The 18710-nt window shown below is 26.3% G+C and overlaps 1 protein-coding gene and 1 long non-coding RNA gene across 10 annotated transcripts; one reads left to right on the top strand and one right to left on the bottom strand.

Moving 5' to 3' along the window:
• Window positions 1-232: 232 nt before the first annotated feature.
• LOC122630860 lies at window positions 233-10402 on the bottom strand. Of its 2 annotated transcripts, none has more exons than XR_006327572.1 (3): window positions 8858-10402; window positions 5026-5292; window positions 233-500 (listed from the first exon to the last, which is right to left on the bottom strand). It is a non-coding gene; the product is annotated as an uncharacterized LOC122630860 (long non-coding RNA). The 2 variants fall into 2 exon arrangements; XR_006327571.1 differs by lacking the exon at window positions 8858-10402 and adding an exon at window positions 5879-6137.
• Window positions 1707-18635, top strand: LOC122630857 (aldehyde dehydrogenase, dimeric NADP-preferring). 8 transcript variants are annotated; one of them, XM_043815848.1, is made up of 13 exons: window positions 1707-1943; window positions 5178-5316; window positions 12482-12522; window positions 12694-12837; window positions 12909-13004; window positions 13086-13307; window positions 13385-13548; window positions 13648-13878; window positions 13950-14150; window positions 14501-14616; window positions 16645-16780; window positions 16859-17012; window positions 18130-18635. In XM_043815848.1, exons 1-13 carry the CDS (start codon window positions 1941-1943, stop codon window positions 18154-18156), a joined length of 1674 nt encoding a protein of 557 aa, XP_043671783.1. In that variant the 5' UTR covers window positions 1707-1940; the 3' UTR covers window positions 18157-18635. The 8 variants fall into 8 exon arrangements, with proteins under 8 accessions (XP_043671783.1, XP_043671776.1, XP_043671780.1 ...); XM_043815841.1 differs by lacking the exons at window positions 1707-1943; window positions 5178-5316 and adding exons at window positions 6298-6435; window positions 8515-8662 and having other exon boundaries at window positions 18130-18522; XM_043815845.1 differs by lacking the exons at window positions 1707-1943; window positions 5178-5316 and adding an exon at window positions 6298-6435.
• The last annotated feature ends 75 nt before the right edge of the window (window positions 18636-18710 follow it).

Below are 18710 nucleotides of genomic sequence, written 5' to 3'. Positions count from 1 at the left end.
TTATATTATAATACAAGTTTAAAATCAAAGCTTGATCAAAATAATATTGATGATATATCAAGAATAACCATTATTTCTCTAATACAAAATATACTAAAGCCATGATATATATTGTGTTGTGAATCGATGCTTGTGATATATATTCTCGAACGATTAGTAATTTTTAAAGCGTTCCTGAAGAAAGTGCCTTTTATGCTGTTGTCATGTTTAAGTATCTTTAATAATAAGAATATTTTTTTTATACACGATATTTATTAGTGAAAAATATTTTAAGCAATAAATTATATAATGTTAGCAAGTTAATTGTCTCATTTCCATGCTACATTTTGTCATTATTTTTGTATTCATAATGATATTACATAAGAGTTAAACTTATATTTAAGATAAATATCCATTGTCAGATGAAGATGTAAGCGTATTATAAACTCGTATGTCGTATAGTAGCTTGCTTGCTTGAAACCGGTTTCTCCATGTCCGCATTGTAATGTGTATTAAATACACTGTTCACATCGAGCGCGTAATAATATGAAACAAAGTAAAACCGGACATATATTTGAAATGATGTCGGGCATTTAACAAGTAGATTAAGTAATCTTATCGTGAACTTAAAATATAACAACGCGTTTTCATGTTATTTTCATCTCATTTTTTATCATCTTATATTTATATATATATATATGTGTGTATATATATATATATGTTATGTTTTAATTTTAATTTGTATTAATAATTAATTAAGAACATTTAAATCCTTGATTATTACTATTATAATAGTATTAATTTATATTTTACTTTTTTATTATTTCTTTTTATTTATTTGACTTATTCTTATTTGTGAATTTTAAAGAAAACAGTTTAATTAAACGGATGAATAAAACATTTTTTTCGATCGTGTCGATCCGTGGGAAAAGACATCGTCCGTTGTTTTCGACTTTGCAAAGGAAGATGCATCTATACGTATTATTTGCATACATACGTATTTACATTTTATACATACGTACTTGGACTCGTATCTACGTGAATTTCCATGTAAATAAACGTACAGTATGTAACAGAAACATTTAATAACTTTTTGCATCTGAATATTTTTTTTTTTCACCAAGTAGTGTAGATGCGAAGGTTTGTTATATGAAAAGAAATTAAAAAAATAGACTTTTTTTATTGTTGCAATACCGTCAAATAAAAAATTTCATTAATTTTTAAAGTTTTTATAAACGAGAAATATATGGATCTTATTGATTTATCCGTCTTACGCGTATCCTACAAATGTTATTAAAATCGATTAATCCTAAAACAAATTACGTTTGCTTTTTAAGATCATTAAAATGGTAATTAAATGATTAGTTTAACAACATAATAGAAATATAATAGAGATTGTAAGGTTCTTTAAATAATTTACTTTAAGATTGAACGTGTTATTCTTCTTTTCTTTATCTCTATACTAAAAGTTTTAATAAAGAGTTTCGTTTTGTATTTTTTAACGATGCTATAAGAAAAAGTTATCGTCCTGTTTCTTTCTTCTTTTCTTTTTTTTTTTAAATTCCTCAGACTTCAAAAACAAGCACAATAATTTCACTATATTTCTTTAAAAATTCGATTTCTGATAACTCTCAATACAAAGAAACGATTTGAATATAGAAAAGTTTTCGGATACTTCTGTGACCGACTGTATATTGAATTTCCATTTTAATTCAGTACATTCGTAAGAGCGCGCGAATGTTGAAAACAGTGCTTTTGGGAACGAGGAGAACTCCTTCGTTTGCAAGCGTGCACACGCGTGTTCTACGAACCTGTTTCACGTTAGTGTCGAGCGACCGGTAACACGCCGCGTGCTCGCAGTTCAACTCTCCGCTGCTTCTAAATCGAGCTCGTTAGAGACAGAGAGAACGCTTGTTTTGGAAATTATACAAGAACAAGGTCACGAGAAGGATATTTTCAAAATGGTGAGTTAATTCATTTTGTCGAAAATCTCTTTTTCCTTCTTTTATTTTTTGCTCTACTCATAGACACACATCTTAATGCGACGTCATCGTTTCGTTCGATTCGCCATGTTTTCGATCTCCTTTCATCCACGATTACATTCTTTTCTAATTTTTCTAATGTTTCTCGAGTTACAATTGTCTTTATTATCTATCTTATCATACTTGAAAAAGAGAAAGAGAGAGAGAGGGAGAGAGAGAGAGAGAGAGAAAGCGAGAGGAAGAGATGATCGTTTCGTGAATGAATCTGTTGCATTTCTATAAAGAAGATATTTTCGAGTAATTTTTTCTTTTCGTTTCTTTTTTTTTTTTCTTTTACTTTTTAATTTCGTTATTATCAGATATTAATTAACCGTGTCGATGGATTCGAAAAAAATTGTCGTTTAACTCGGCTTTGATTTTAAATTAACGCATTTTGTTGCGTATCCTCGTATCATATCACCATACCTATTCGTATAAAAACGAAAAATATCATTTATTTGCCCATCTGCATTGATACGAAACGATGATACGATAAGAGGATATGCAATAAACGGATAGGTATCATTGAAGGATGATATTAATTATTAATACGATAGTATTGGATTTAGGAGGAACAATTGTAAAATGATCTTATTGATAAACGATAAGTCTAGCATTAAAGAGTAACGAATGATTTACAATTATAGTCGTAATCGTATAGGTAAAGTTTGAGCGCATAAAACTTGAATAACAATATGATGTGCTTAAGGTATAGTGTCTGGTAGAAAAGGAAGTAAAGGTTTAAGGTCAAAGAAACATACATATAGATGGAGGTCTTACGATCGATTTCATTAAAAGTCTTCGACCACGATTCGTATAATCACTTGGTAATTTTTCTTTTTTATAGATTCCAATTGTGAAAACAATGGGAAATTATAAAATTGATTTTGATCGATAGCTGGTATATTGCTTCTTTTCTTTGTATTCAATTTTTCGTTTAGAATCTTTTTTTTTTTAATTATAAAAAAAAATGATAATTATTCATTCTCGATGGTTCGCGTACATTTTCTTGAGGATTCAATTTGCGTAACGCGTAATTCATAAAATTGCACCCCGAGATTGCACGAATACAAACCACAGATATGCAACACCTGCGTCCGACTTGTGCGAATGTAATTTGATTAAATTGTCTTGCGTCAAGTCTCCTCGTAGCGTAATGGAATAACAGCAAGAAACTCGACTAATTACAGATACGTCCATCTTTCTTTTTTTTCTTCTTTTTTTAACTATATCATCACGAAAGATACTAACGATATCTTGCCATAGATTTTTTGTCAAAGATATCATGAATGCTCCGCGAAATAAATAATTAGCTCTTTTACTCATGGTCAACAAGCGTTTTATTCGGTTCTAACATTGAATCTTAACTGTAATCCCCCACTTTCCTATCCTGCGATTTGTAATTCTGACAATTGAACATATCATTCTATATTAAACAAAATATTATTCAGATGACATTTCACCTATATCCATCATAAAGGACGATATAAAGAACAAAGAAAGAATCTATACAAAGAGATTATTATCTAAAGTATCATGTATGTAGATATAATAAACTTTGAACTTTACCTCATGTTGCCTACACAACCTATACGTGTGGTTGATACGACATTAAATAATAGAATAAGAAACAATATTACACACACATAAACGCGCGTGTGCATCTATGTTAAGCAACGTTTTTTCAATTTCTTGTATTATATTCCTTTAGTTTTGATTCCGCTTGTTTTTCATCTAGATACTTACGATCAACATTTCATGTTCAAAAATATAAAAAATTATTCTCTATCCTAGTCTTTATAATAATTTTTTTCTCTTAATAGTACTTTTCCATTATGCAACAATAGATCCACGATGAAGAAATCACTGAATAAATAAGCGACTTTATTTTTCATTCTTCTAGCATCGAAAGAAATAAATGGAAAAACTGTTCCATTGAAATATTATATTTTGTAAGATAATTATATATTTAAAAACGGAAGATAATATCTAGGCATCGATTTCAATTATCCTTGAATGCATCTAATCGATCATTACTATTTTTGTCAAACTGATTTATCATAATTCGTATAATAATGATCAACAGATGCATAATACTCGTTGAAGATTATTTAAAATCAGCGTTATCATATATTATATTCCCTTTTGCTATCGCCATAAATAAATAATTGTTTTTGTTTATATTTGAAAAATATCGAAAAAATATTTCGCGACTGGTTTCAATCACGAGAAACTTTAATGAAAGAAATTTGGATGACTTTGAGTCAGTTATTGAAGAGAACATTCAAGAAATGATTTTTTTGTTTTTTTTGCTTACATTTGCAAGTTTTTCGAAATATGAAGGACGACATAGTTTCTTTTTTTTTTTTTCCTTTTAATTATTATAATCTTTTTACATATTTATATAGTAATGGTCATTTGCAATCAAAATCATATCTGATAAAAAATTATTACAACGCTTTCGATTGTAAATGATGCATTACTACATAAATTTGTAAAAATAAATTATAAACATCAATTAAAGAAGAAAAAAAAATTGTGTTGACCTTTACACATCGAAAAGGTCAGAAGAGTGTAAAAAATGAAAAAGAAGTTTTATATATTCACTTTGTATTTAACTCGGAGTTGTGCAAATGTTTCTTGATAAACTTTCTTCTTGATAAATTAACTTCAACCAGTCTCGAGATATTTGCTCGTTCATTTATGGACGGACACCCTGTATATACATATATGTATTTCGAAAAATTAATTCGATATTATCTTTTTAAAATATTTACTCCATTACATTAAACTGTTAAATAAAGTAATTGCGTTTTTCTTTTCTAATAACATTTTTTCTCGATCATGCGTTTTCTTATATTAACGTAGAGATTAACTGATCACTTACAAAAAGTTAGTTTAAAAATAAAAAGAATTACAAAATGAAACGTATACAATGTACAGTATATAATACAGTACACGTATATAAATAATAAATTTAGATAATATACATATAAAATAGAAAAGAATAATAAAATGTACATACGTATATTCTCCGTAACCCTGATAAAGCCGGTGTTTTCTTGTTTTTTCATTTGAAGATCATGGCATATATGTGACTTAAACTTGATTTATATAATTAGCGATTACTCTTTTTCTTTTCCTTAATCATTTGTTTGTAAAATTTCTTCTTTTCAGGAGGAGGTGGTCGTCTTAAATATACCGAATCAAATCGATCAGGAATCGAAGAAAGTAAACATTACGTCAGCTTTATCATCTGACGAAGATGTTTGTCGCATTGACCTTCAAACAGCTGTAATCGAGATTTCGGATTCACGTAAGTAAAAAGAAAATAAAAATTGGTACTTGAACGAAACACACAAATATACACGTATACTCGTGTGTGTGCATACGCGCGCGCGCACACACACACACACAGAGGTAAACTTATCTCGATGAATGATTTAATATAATGTATGGTGTAAGACTATTATGTGTGTGTGTGTGTGTGTGTGTGTGTGTGTGCGTGCGTGCATATATCATACATATATACACATACATATATAGACAAACTTATTTCGACGAATGATTTAACGTAATGTAAGGTGTGAGAACTAGTTTGGATCGATTAATAAAATATTTGTGTAAGTAAGTACTTGGGTAAAAGAAAAAGTATGACATGTTAAGTGGTGGATACCTGCATCTTATGTATAGCCTATTTGACATTCGTTTCTTATCGGAAGGACGCGAGTTGGTATAAAACGGGTATTATATACAGAAATAATATATTATCTAAACTAGAACGATTTTTCAAACAAGGAGAAACGTATTTAAAGAAATGTCGTTCGATACATTCGTTTTGTCGTACGGGAAGTAATCCTCGCGACAGAAATACCAACCGATATCTAATCCCATATATTCGCGATCTCCAACGAGAATACTTCAAGGTAGAGAACAATAGAAACAACTTTTTTATTATTTTACAATAAATAAATAAAAAGAAAAATAAAAACACTGTCAACAAATCGAACACCAAACAAATCGGTATATTGGATGAATGACACGATATACAATGTATATACATCTAATAATAAAATTCCATTATTTGAAACTAGCTTCACACTATTATCGCATTACAACGAAATAAGATAATTTGTTCGCCTCAATTAGAACGTCCTTTTATCGCCGTCAGACGCACAAGTTATTCTAAGATTACAAGTGTGTGTAAGTGTAAGTGTAAGTGCAGAAGATTACATAGAAATATGAGTTTTAGCATTTTTTTTTTGTTATCGAAGAATATTGATATCAAGAAATTCTCGTTGGTTATTATCATTTATACGTAATTGAAAGAAATTCGCGCGCACAGTGTATTAGTCGTTTCACGGAGCAAAATTCTTCCTCTGCAGTTAGCCGTTAATCGAGAATCTATCGAAATTCGATCCTTAATTATTTACGCGTAAGTCTTCCAAACATTTCTATATAATGGCTAATAATGTTTATAATATACTAAACTTTATAATATAAGATTATATTTCTACTTTACTCGGCGTTTATATAATATTTATAATTAGTATTTCTTTTGAAATATGTATAGTATAATAGCTATAACTTTCACTTTTAACTAAACATATAACTATGTATATATGAATGAACATTAAATGAATCATGTTACCAGTTTTAAATTACTGTAACTTCTTTTTTTTTTGCTCTTAGATCGCTTATAGCTAATAGAAAATAGAAAGTTTATATAGGAAACTTCTACTAGACAGAACTTATATAAGGAGTTACCGAGTGTATATTGGTCATCTAAATCGTTATTAATTTTTTCTTTGTGAATATAATCGATATTTAATAGTAAATATATGAAGTAAATAAGAAACAAGATAAATTTATATATTTTATTTTATTCTGTGCTTTCTATAAACATTTTAAAACATCATGATATGATCTATGTCATTTTTTAACAAATCTGTGTAGTTGATAATATAATTATCTAATTTTATTCTATATTTTCATATTTTTAAAAATAAATTTATCATAGTGTTCATTATACATAGGTTATCATTTGAACTTTCTTCAATATACATACATAATAGGAATGATTTTGTCATTATATTATATAAATAATATCAAACTATATGAAACATAAGAAAAATAAAAAGAGAATTGTGTTGTTACTTGCAAAAAAAATATCATCAAGTGTATAAAATGCAAATTATAAGTTCATAAGAGGTTTAAAGAAGTGATAAAAATTAAATTAAAAAGTGACTTCTATAGGGCTACCGAGATTCGTTTCCAGAATATCTAATAATAAATAAAAAAAGCCATTATTCTTACTAATTCAATATTTTCGTTAGTAAGCATAAAGAATAGAAACACTTTTGTTGTTCTTATTCAAAATATATAAAAAAAATTGATAGTTTTGAGAATAAATATATCAGATTAAAGCAAATCCCTTTACATATTAGTATTTTTGATAATGATATAAGCGGATGAAGTTGTTGAGGAAAGATAAATGATTTTAATGTGCTTAAATAAACACAGGTCTCAATAATAGAATGTAAAATATTTTTAAACAATTAATTATTTTTGGACTAAATATAAATAATAATTTGAAATAATATAGAATTTATAATTTTGAAATTAAATTACACAAAGCTATTTCTGTATCATAAAATGTATCTACTCTTAAAAAACAAGATTTAAAATAATCCTAATAAAATAGAAAAAGTTAAAAAAATACTGCCATCCTCCAAAATCTTAAATGTAGTCTAAGAGTTAATTGACACAGAGTAAATTGTCCTTACTTTGTTTATTAATTAATGTCTTTGTTATTTAATTAATGTCAGGCATATTTTTTTAATAAATTGTTCATGGTTCCTTCAACATTTGTTATCTTAAATGACCGTAAAAAATATATATATATATAAAAAAATTTTTTTATACTAAATGAAAGACGGGCCATTATAAAAATCGATTTTTACGAGCACTATTAAAGTGAAGAAACTACCTATACAATATTATCAGCTTTATAGCATTTAATAACCACAAACTAGTGAATTATTGCGCAACGTACATTCGTCCTTAAGCTGTAGGTACTAAAAAAAGGACGATTGTATCGTGATTATTCAATTGTTGTCATCTTCGAATAAAATGCTTTTTCTATACTTAAAGATGATATATTTATAATTTTTTAAGTAAAGCATTTCCTTGAGTTATTGAATTTTATACATACTTCGATAAGTATTAAAGTATAATGATACAATAAGAGGAAGATATTGTACAAACATAGGATAGAATTTACGCAGAATTTCGTTCGATTGTACTATTAAACAAAATTTAAAAAAAGGTAGAAACGTCAAATATATATATGTACGTATGTATATTCTTTGTCGTTTTTCTTTTTATTTACTTATTATTATAATTTTTTTTCATCTACATTAATACAGCGTTTGTTAAATTTAATGTTTATTAAAAAACAGTAACCATATTATTTTTTAATCATGAAATATTAACTTTGAGATTTCATTGATAGCTTGTTCCTTTGTATTGGATCTTCACGATGGAAACAGTATCAACATCTCCTAATAGTGATGTTAATCAGCAAAGAGATATTGACAAAAATCATCATTGCGTGAAAATTCACGTAGAAACTGCTCAGATACCACGTTACAACGTGTTTGGTAGGATTAATTTTTTTAAAGCATTCAATTAGAGCATGCATTTAAAGTATATATAGCACTGTTATCTTGAGTTTTAAAATAATTTTATCATTGAATTCTATCATTATAAAATAGTTCGCATGCTGATTTAGCACATATGTTCAAAAAGCACACACAAAAATAAAGTAAAATTTAGATAATGTTAAGATTTTTTACTTTATTCTTTCCAGGTGTTTTTATGCACTGACTCACTCTTTTCTTCAACAAATTCTATATAATAGAACTTTGCACTTGATTCTTCTAAGGTGTCGTCATTTGGTAGTATCGGGATTTCATAGGTTTATTTTTTATTCCAGACTTTCAATAATTGTTTTATATAGCTGATTTGTTTTATTTCTAATACTTTATCTTTTCAAGTTCTAGATATATAAAAAGTTAGAATTAGCATACATTTTTATCTTAAATCTCTTACCTAACCTTTTCAGCTGGCTTTCAATTAATTCCTTATTTAAATCTATTATTAAATCATCATTAACATACAAACCCACAATCGTTGATTCTGTTTTATTTATGAAAATATATGATTTTAGATTAATTGAGATTATACTTCTTGTTTTAAGAAATTCTATGAATTTCTGCTTTCATTTCCTTTTACAGCTTACATACCTTAATTGTCTGATATTTCCATAGATATTTTCTTTTAGAACCTTATATAGAAATGTTATATAGTAATCCTTCTTGATAATGAATACCAATAATATCATGTATGAATCATTATGAATTATTAAACCAAATATTTTTAATGACGATAGTGAATATTAATTTTTTATTTACATAAATACAAAGCAAAGACTGATGCATGTTGCATATTAAGATCAATTTATTTTTATTGCTATCTGTTTTTCGTTTAAGAAAGATAAAAAATTAATCTTTATAGATGGATTAAAAAACTGACTGTTATTTCTAACTATGAAATTTCTGAAGTAAAATATGTCATAGCTTATCCTTATTCCTTTGATATATGTATAAATATGATAATAAGTTTTTTTTAGAAGTTGTGTAAATTATTCCATGAATCATGACCTATTTTGTCATCATAACTACTGTAATTTTTTGTATTTATTTATCTTTTTTCTTTTATTATATTTGAAATTGTTCAATAGTATCTGTTGCTGAAACGCATTTATAACTGTCTTTTATGGATTCATTGAATTATTTTTTTTGAAACATCGAGAGATTATATCTTTAATTATTTCTGAGCTAATTAAAATATATGATAATCGTTATCATTGCATTATCGCAATTTTCAATAACTTTACTTTAATTTTACTATCTCCATTAGTTCTATTCTTTTTTTTTGTTACTAAGTTAACCTAGTTTTTATTGTTAAATTTTTGTCTTTATACACGTATTATTTAATTATGTAAATGTAATATATAAACGCATAACTTGTTCGTTTTTTTTTACTCTATTCCTTTAAAATAACGCTGACATTTATATTATCTTTATAGATTAACTGATTCGTTCACTTTTACTCTTTTTTTACTCTCTCTCTCTCTCTTGCACACACACACACACACACACATACATACAACACACAACTAATTCGACTATATTTTCTTCTTTCTTCTTTTAACAGGAATTTCAATGTTGCAACTAAACGGTAGATAAATATTAGAGATGAAATAGAAATATTAGAATATTATTAGACGATTTAGAGAACGAAGGTTCGTACTAATTGTAAGAATTTGTTAGATATTAATTGCGTACATAAAAGATGCGATCGTCCTGACATCTACCGACGAACGATGATGAAATTACGTAAAGATGGAAATTTGTAAGAAGGAAGGATAAAGTGAGAGAAATAGAGAAGAAAAAGAAAAAAAAGAACAAGAAATACAGGATCCGAAGTGCGTAAAAGAAGAGAGAGGGAACTGCAGAAGGTAGCGAATCAAAAACCGTTGAGCATATACATATACTCTTGTAAAGAATTCTTCATTTCTATTAATACTTAGCGTGAGTGGCAGAGAGATAGAGAGAGAGAGAGAGAGAGAGAGAGAGAGAAAGAGATGTAGATAGATGGATAGAGAGGGAGAGAGAGAGAGAGATAGATAGTAGCAGAGCAAAGAAAAAGTGTGGAGCGGGAATGTTCGCGTCAATTTTATTCTTGCGCTCCATTATACCGTTGGTTGAATCGTTACTTATATGTGATTTATTTGATAAATACGGCTATAGGTTTTTCTTTTTCTTCGCGAGGACCATTTATTGTATTTCTACGAGTTGATGTAAATTAAAAAACGTGACTTCAATAATTATGAGTAAGTGATTGTTTAAAAAAGGATATCATTTTCTCTTCCTTCTTCTTTTTCATTTCTTTTTTTTTTACGATTTTTTTTTTTTTCTTACGATGACGAAGATATAATCTTGAATTGTTGACTTCCGGGTTACTAACTACACGTCTTTTTCTTCTTTTTTTTTCCCTCCTATTTTATCTGATTTTCTGCCGATTAAAATTTTTGCCGACTGCGTGAATTGTGCATATGCATATGCTGTCATTGTAAATTTTTCGCGAATGACGTATATTAATATTTTTTAAATTTAAATATCTATAAAGCATACGAGTATCTCGAAATAATAAAATAAATAAATAAATGTATATATATATATATATATATATAGATATATATATATAGATATAAATTTTTCTTAAGAATCTGACACAGTATCGAAGCGAAATTCATAAACAGTTTGATTTATTATAAATTTGTCATCACATTTTTATAGATATATATTTATATTGATTAAATATTATTATTTTTTTAAATTCTTGATGTGAAGTGGAAGTGACAGTAGCTCGAAGAGGATGAGATACATTGAATATATATATATATATATATATATAGTTACACATCGCGTTCTTTTCTTATGTAAAATTTTGTACATCCCATATACGTTTCTTTTATATTCTTTTATATCTTTTTGACAAAAGGATTATCAGCGTAGTATTCTGTTTTAGAAGTGTATTGTTATAATATATTCGATAAGTCAATTAATCGATAAGTAGATTAATGCATGTTTTGCGTATATCACAAGAGCATAAGTTATTAAGTAAAGTGGGAGATCCTCCGATGAAATAACATATTTCGAAACGTGACATTTTGTCTGGCAGTGTTAACAATAACGGTAATAATAAATAACCTATTTGCTTGATTTTTAAATAAGGATTATAAATCTAACGCAGAATAAGTATTTTTGCAAAAGAATTATGGAAAAAACATTAAGGAAAATATTTCTTAATATTGTTCTCGTGATAACGATCGGTATTATAACTTTAAGCGTATATTTCAACATTATCATGTATTACCATTAATTATCATATATTATCATTAAATATATGTAAAAATTAGCCAAATTGTTTGTTATATAAAACATTTATGAGTATCATGCGTAAAAAGGTTTAAAAATAGTTATATGGTTTCCTTACTCATAAGATGGTTTCCTTAATTATAGATGAAAAAGAGTATAGCTTGGGTAATTCTTACAAAAATAATAAATTTAATATTCTTATATCACAAGTTTTGACGAGATGTTTTTTTAAATCGACTTATAAAACATTATTTTCTCTATTAAAAATCATTCTTTAATATATATTATTATAATCTATGCAAACTATAAATCTTTAAATAACACAAGAAATAAACATGAATAAGGAAAATGTATAACTGGAATACTAAGAACGTGGTATCAAGTTCAATGTACAAAGATTAAGGTTAAAGTAATTTATAAAAAGTGGTGTAAATTGTAATGTAAATTATAATGATCAACTTTTTTTTGTTTCAGCGCAAGTTAATGGTAAAACAATGGCAGTGAATTATGCAGATGTAAGTTATTGTTTTATATATTTTTAGTATAATATTTTATATTTTTAATATAATATAAAATCTTTTGCAGCAGCAAAATTTTAATTTTCTTTGGTATAATGAAAGATTTTTATTTATTGATAAGAATATTTTACTTGATATTTAATTTTATTTAATACTCAATTTTTTCAGATTGTACAAAGTACACGAGATACGTTTTTTAGTGGAAAGACAAGACCATTAGAATGGAGGATAAAGCAATTAAAACAAATGCTTCGAATGTTGGAAGAATGTACACCTGAAATTATATCGGCGTTAGCATCAGATTTAAGACGGGTGAAGATTTATAATAATTAAGAATTATTAAAAATTTATATCTTCTTATTCTTTTATATCTTCTTTTCCAGAGTAAATTTGAATCTATGATTTTAGAGATTGATTATACAAAACAAGAAATTAAGCATATGCTTTATAATATTAAGGAGTTTTCTGCTCCAGAAAAGGTATAAGAATTTATTTATTATTTAAACTTGAACATATCAAAGAGAATTTATTTTTAAAAAATTAAAAAATTTGTGTTTTAGCCTTCTAAAGCAATAGTTAATATTCTTGATGGTGTTGAAATACGTAAAGATCCTTATGGCGTTGTGCTTGTCATTGGAGCATGGAATTATCCATTACAATTAACTATGGCACCTATGATTGGTGCTATAGCAGCTGGGAATTGTGTTATTCTTAAACCTTCTGAAATTGCACAAGCTACTGCTAATCTTTTGGCAGAAATAATTCCAAAATATTTAGATACAGTATGTATTATGGAACAATTTATCAAATATTTATTTTGGGTTCTTTTTTATTATAAATTTGCTTATATATCAAATAGGAGAGTTACCATGTTATAATAGGAGGCATATCAGAAACGACTGAACTACTTAAGCAGAGATTTGATTATATATTTTATACTGGCTCTACTAATGTCGGTAAAATCGTTCGTGAAGCCGCTAACAAATTCTTGACGCCTGTAACTTTAGAATTGGGTGGTAAAAGGTATGATTACAAAATGCAACAGTTAAATTTAACATATAAATTTTTTAGTTTATTAGATATTTTCTTTATATTTCATCTCATAAATTATTATTCTTATAGTCCTGTGTATATAGATAGTACGGCAAACATACAAATAGCTGCAAAGAGAATATTGTGGGGCAAATACATAAATGCTGGGCAAACTTGTATTGCACCTGATTATATATTGTGTTCTACAGAAGTTCAAAATAAATTCGTGGCTGAAGCAAAAAAGATCTTAAAAGAGTGGTATGGAGAAAATCCTAAAGAAAGTCCTGATTTTTGTCGTATTATTAATGAAAATCATTTTCAGTAAGTATCTCTATTTTAAATCAATTGAATTTTTGAATTCTATTAAGTAAATTATATTGAATTCCATACAGCCGTATAAAGAATTATCTATTAGACAGTGAAAAAATAGCAGTAGGCGGTGACTGTGATTCTATAGAAAAGTATATTTCTCCAACAATACTTATTGATGTAAAGCCTACTGATAAAATTATGCAAGATGAAATTTTTGGACCAATATTGCCCATTGTTAATGTTGATAATGCTTATGAAGCTATTCGTTTTATTAATAGCCGGTGAGTATCAATGATAATAATCCAATGGATTTAATAATTATACAAATTTTTATATTTAAGATACTTGGAATATATTTTTCAAAAGATACATTTCAGAAAGATTTGAATAGTTGATTATTTTTTATTTGAAGTTAACAATTTCTTTGATTTAAGTGAAGATGAATATCGTTTCACATTTAAATATAGTCAAATAACAATCAAGAATATCTTTTTTACTTAAAGTAATTTGTTTAGAGCAATATTTATAATTGCAAAAATCATAGAGTGCAATTTTTCATAATCACGAATCTAGAAACACATGTTATATTCATTTCAAAAACAATGCACAATGATCACTTTTTCATACTTAGTGAAATCCCACTTGTACTATACATCTTTTCCAAGGACAAAGGAGTACGAAATTTAATAATAAATCAAACTCGTAGTGGATCAGTATGTGTCAACGATACAATATTGCAATATTCTGGTGAGTCAGGTTATTAGGTGATAGGTATATGAAAAAGTTGGTATTATATATTGCTTCTTTGCTTACAAATTGGTAGTAAAATTTATAATTATTACAAATATACAGAATTTTACCTAACTTTAGCACTTGAAATATATTTGTTGTCTTGAATGTTACAAAACAATATTTTAATATATTAGCAAATATTAATGAACGATTTCTTTGTAATATCAATTACTTCTGGATCAAAAGTAATGCATGCATGCATGTAGGTTTTTTTCATCTACAAGCAGAAATGATTGACAATACAAAATTTAGTAATTGTATTCAAGAATTAAAATATAATTGCTTCGTATTGTCAAATACGATGGATATATTTCAAGTTCCCAAATTAGATACAACAGCTAAACAATTGTAAATGCCAAAAAATATATTAATTAGAAATATTTCCGAATTTCTTGTCATGAAGAAATAGTATCATTACATCTTTTTTTTTTTACTAAGCATATTCATAATTTTCATTAATCTTTTGAATCAATCACAGAATTATAGAAATTATATGATTGACTAGTAATATACAATTCCTTATAGATTTTGCAATTACATTTTTGTATATAATGCACTCTATGCATGATCCTATTTTATACATTATTATACATATATATTAATATATAGAATGTATCATTTATAAAAAAAAATTATGTAGAATTAAATAGATTTAAAATAATAGATCTAGGAAAATTAGAAAAATTAGAAAAATTGAATAACATTGCAAGTAGATATGTCTCTTCATAAAATGGTTGAATTTTTTTTTTCTATATCTTATATCCATATTTGTTCAACTTTATTCTACAGCAGAAAATATCAGCGTGTCAGTAATGGTTATTTAATGAAGATGTGACGAGTTTTCTCTTTTAGAAACAAACAACAAAATAATGATGATGATTTTCATTGGCTATCATTAGCTTGTTGCTTGCTTTCAAATAGATATCATTATAATGACATTTTGCTGTAGGATAAGCATAGAGGGATATATATGGAAAGAAAAATTTTGCCACGTGAAGAGAATATTCATATGGAGGCTGTTAATGATTGTACTGTACATAATCTATTAAGTTTGATATTTTAAATTAAATATGGTGGAGGGTTTTATTGCATTTTACTGAAGCTATTTGTAATATATGTTATAATATATTACTGCATGAATGGTAAAAAATTATACGAATTGTTTATGTGATATTTAAATTACAACTAGATATGCACTACCTTTAAACTATGTTTTTGGTATTACAATATTAATTTAGTTAAATAAAATATAATATAAAAAAAAAAATATTAGAAGATGGAATCTATAATGTATAGTATAAAATATATTTAAAGTTGAATATTTATATTATTTAAAGAAATTTTATTATGTGAGTATTTATAGTAAATGATAAATTTATATCTATAAATATTATTTCTTTTATCGTATATATTTGATATAGGGAGAAGCCATTAGCACTATATATATTTAGTGGAAATAAAGGAAATGTGTCTATGATTCTTAACAATACCTCTAGTGGCGGTGTTTGTGTTAATGATACAATGCTGCATGTAGCAGGTATTTGTATGATATTATATAAAAATCTTTTATATATATTATATATATCAAATACAATGTGCGTGTGTGTTTGTGATTTCTTAAAAGTTTCTTGTGTGATGTAAGATCGAATTAGATGTTCTTTTATCATGCTAAAGAGTAAGTTCTTTTTATTAAGAAGATATTAATTTTGCTTGCTGGAATGAGAGATATTTGTATATCTTATATTGCATGTATTTAGGGTATGATGGTGCCAACGCGTTTTAAGAAATGCTTTATATTAGATTAATTATTGATACTTTAAATGCTTTATATTAGATATACTATTGACATTTTAAATATATTTCATTTATAATTTTTATTTACAGTTACAAAACGTTTAATGTCACTGATGATAATTATTATTTATTCTTATTTTGTGAATTTATTTGTAAATATTAATTTCCATATATATATATATTTTTTAGTGGAAACATTACCATTTGGAGGAGTTGGTAATTCGGGCATGGGTGCATATCATGGAAAGTATACTTACGATACTTTCGTGCATAAAAAAGGATGTCTTATTAAAGATTTCAACATTATAGGAGAGAAGTTGGCAGCGTAAGAAATAGATTGTATTTTATAACATAATTCATTAATTAACAAAAATATATTGATATATTTTATATCATTACCTAGATGTCGCTATCCACCTTATAATGATACAAAATTAAGTATGCTGATATCGTTGGTGGCAAAGAGGCCTGATGTACCAGGAGTAAAGTACATTCCTTATTTGATATTATTTGGACTAGGTGTAGTTGCTACTATTGGTTTCAAAGCTGCTATGAAGGTACAAAAGACAGCTCACGTTTAATTACATTTCATTATATATTAACGCACAATATGCATTATGGTCATCAAAGCTAGATACAAAATACGTATATATTTGTTATTTTAATTTTTACTTTTTCAATCATATTTCATATCAACAATAATAATTTGCACGTTATTACATGTTAAATACATAGTTTAATCTATAAAGGTAAAATTATTGTTATGATCAATATCCATAAACAATTATATTTCTAAAAAGTGATATTTATAGTTATCAAATGTTTTTAGAAATTATTTAATATTTTTTGCTACTGTAGAGTTCAAGGTACCTAATATAGTTTATATATGAAATTTTTTTTATATGACGGGAATACCCTGTCTTTTACTTTTTATTTTATTTAATTATGTTATTTCTTTTTTCTTCTATTAAAGTAACGAGTAAAACGCACATTGTATAGTAGCTTCCATAAAATTATATATGTATATTAGAAGAGATACAGTATATTTAGATATATATTGCACAATGTTATTTTACACCATTATATGAAAATTTATATATAAAAAATTTATTATTGTAATCGCTTTAGGTAATAAATATTCTACTTATTCAAGGGTCACGTGAATATATTATAATATATCGTCAAGTAGACATCACCCTAAGAAGAAAATTTTTTTTTGTTTAGCAGTTATAGATATCGCGTTACGAAACTCTTATTCAACTCAAATTCGATAAAATAACATAGATGATGTCAAATGACATTAAATAATTTCCGTCTAATTGTTTCAATATATTTATCAATATTTTATACGTTTATTGCAGTAGAGCATTACTTTAATAATTTTACTCAATACCATAATTTGAAATATATTGTAATATTAATTCAAATTTTCTATAATGATATTTTACAGAGACAAAACTTATATATATAGTTTGATACGCAGGCAATTTTCCAAATTTTTTTACACGCAACAAAAATATTGTTTGCTATGTATATTTCATCATCTGTCCTTTCAATTTTTTATTTACTTGTTTCAGTATTTAGAAGCAATTCACATTGTTATAATTACAATGTCTTAACGTTATTATGTTTATTATGTAATGAACAATTCAATAAGATACGTAATATTTCCAGGATTTCTCTCAAGAAGACCAGTTGTAATTGCATCTTTATGGTATCTACAGAATCAAGATCCTCGTACTAACTGGATACTGACGTATACTTTAATTGCAAACTTGTTTCATTTAATGTTATATATATATATAAATTTAATGTTATATATATATATATATATAAATATTAAGTACACACTGCAAATATTTACGTGAAGTAAGCAGTTTTGTATTTGTACACATTTATTATCAGGCTGTGCAGATATATTTTTCTTTTTGTATGTTCTGTTTGAACGTAATGTGCCTTGTTAATAATTGTAGAAGATTAATATATCGAAGTTTATTAAGAAAACCGTAGGGATATTAAATAATGGAATTGTTGATATGGGCCACAAGTAAATATAATATATATATAGTATCGCGTTCAATCATAATTAACACAAAGTATTTGTTTAAAGAAAAAATGTTAATATTTTATATTGTTGGTGTAGATGGAAATAGGTGATATTATATGTTAAAAGGACGGTACTCTTGGTCAAACTTATATTTCATAGATCTCCAATTATCGATTATTCAAATTATATATGTCTATATATATATATA

This window comes from Vespula pensylvanica, chromosome 8 (genome assembly GCF_014466175.1).
Source record: "Vespula pensylvanica isolate Volc-1 chromosome 8, ASM1446617v1, whole genome shotgun sequence".
NCBI classification, from domain to species: Eukaryota; Metazoa; Arthropoda; class Insecta; order Hymenoptera; family Vespidae; genus Vespula; species Vespula pensylvanica.
Note: the sequence above shows the minus strand (reverse complement) of the source record. Positions and strands in the feature narration are given on the sequence as shown.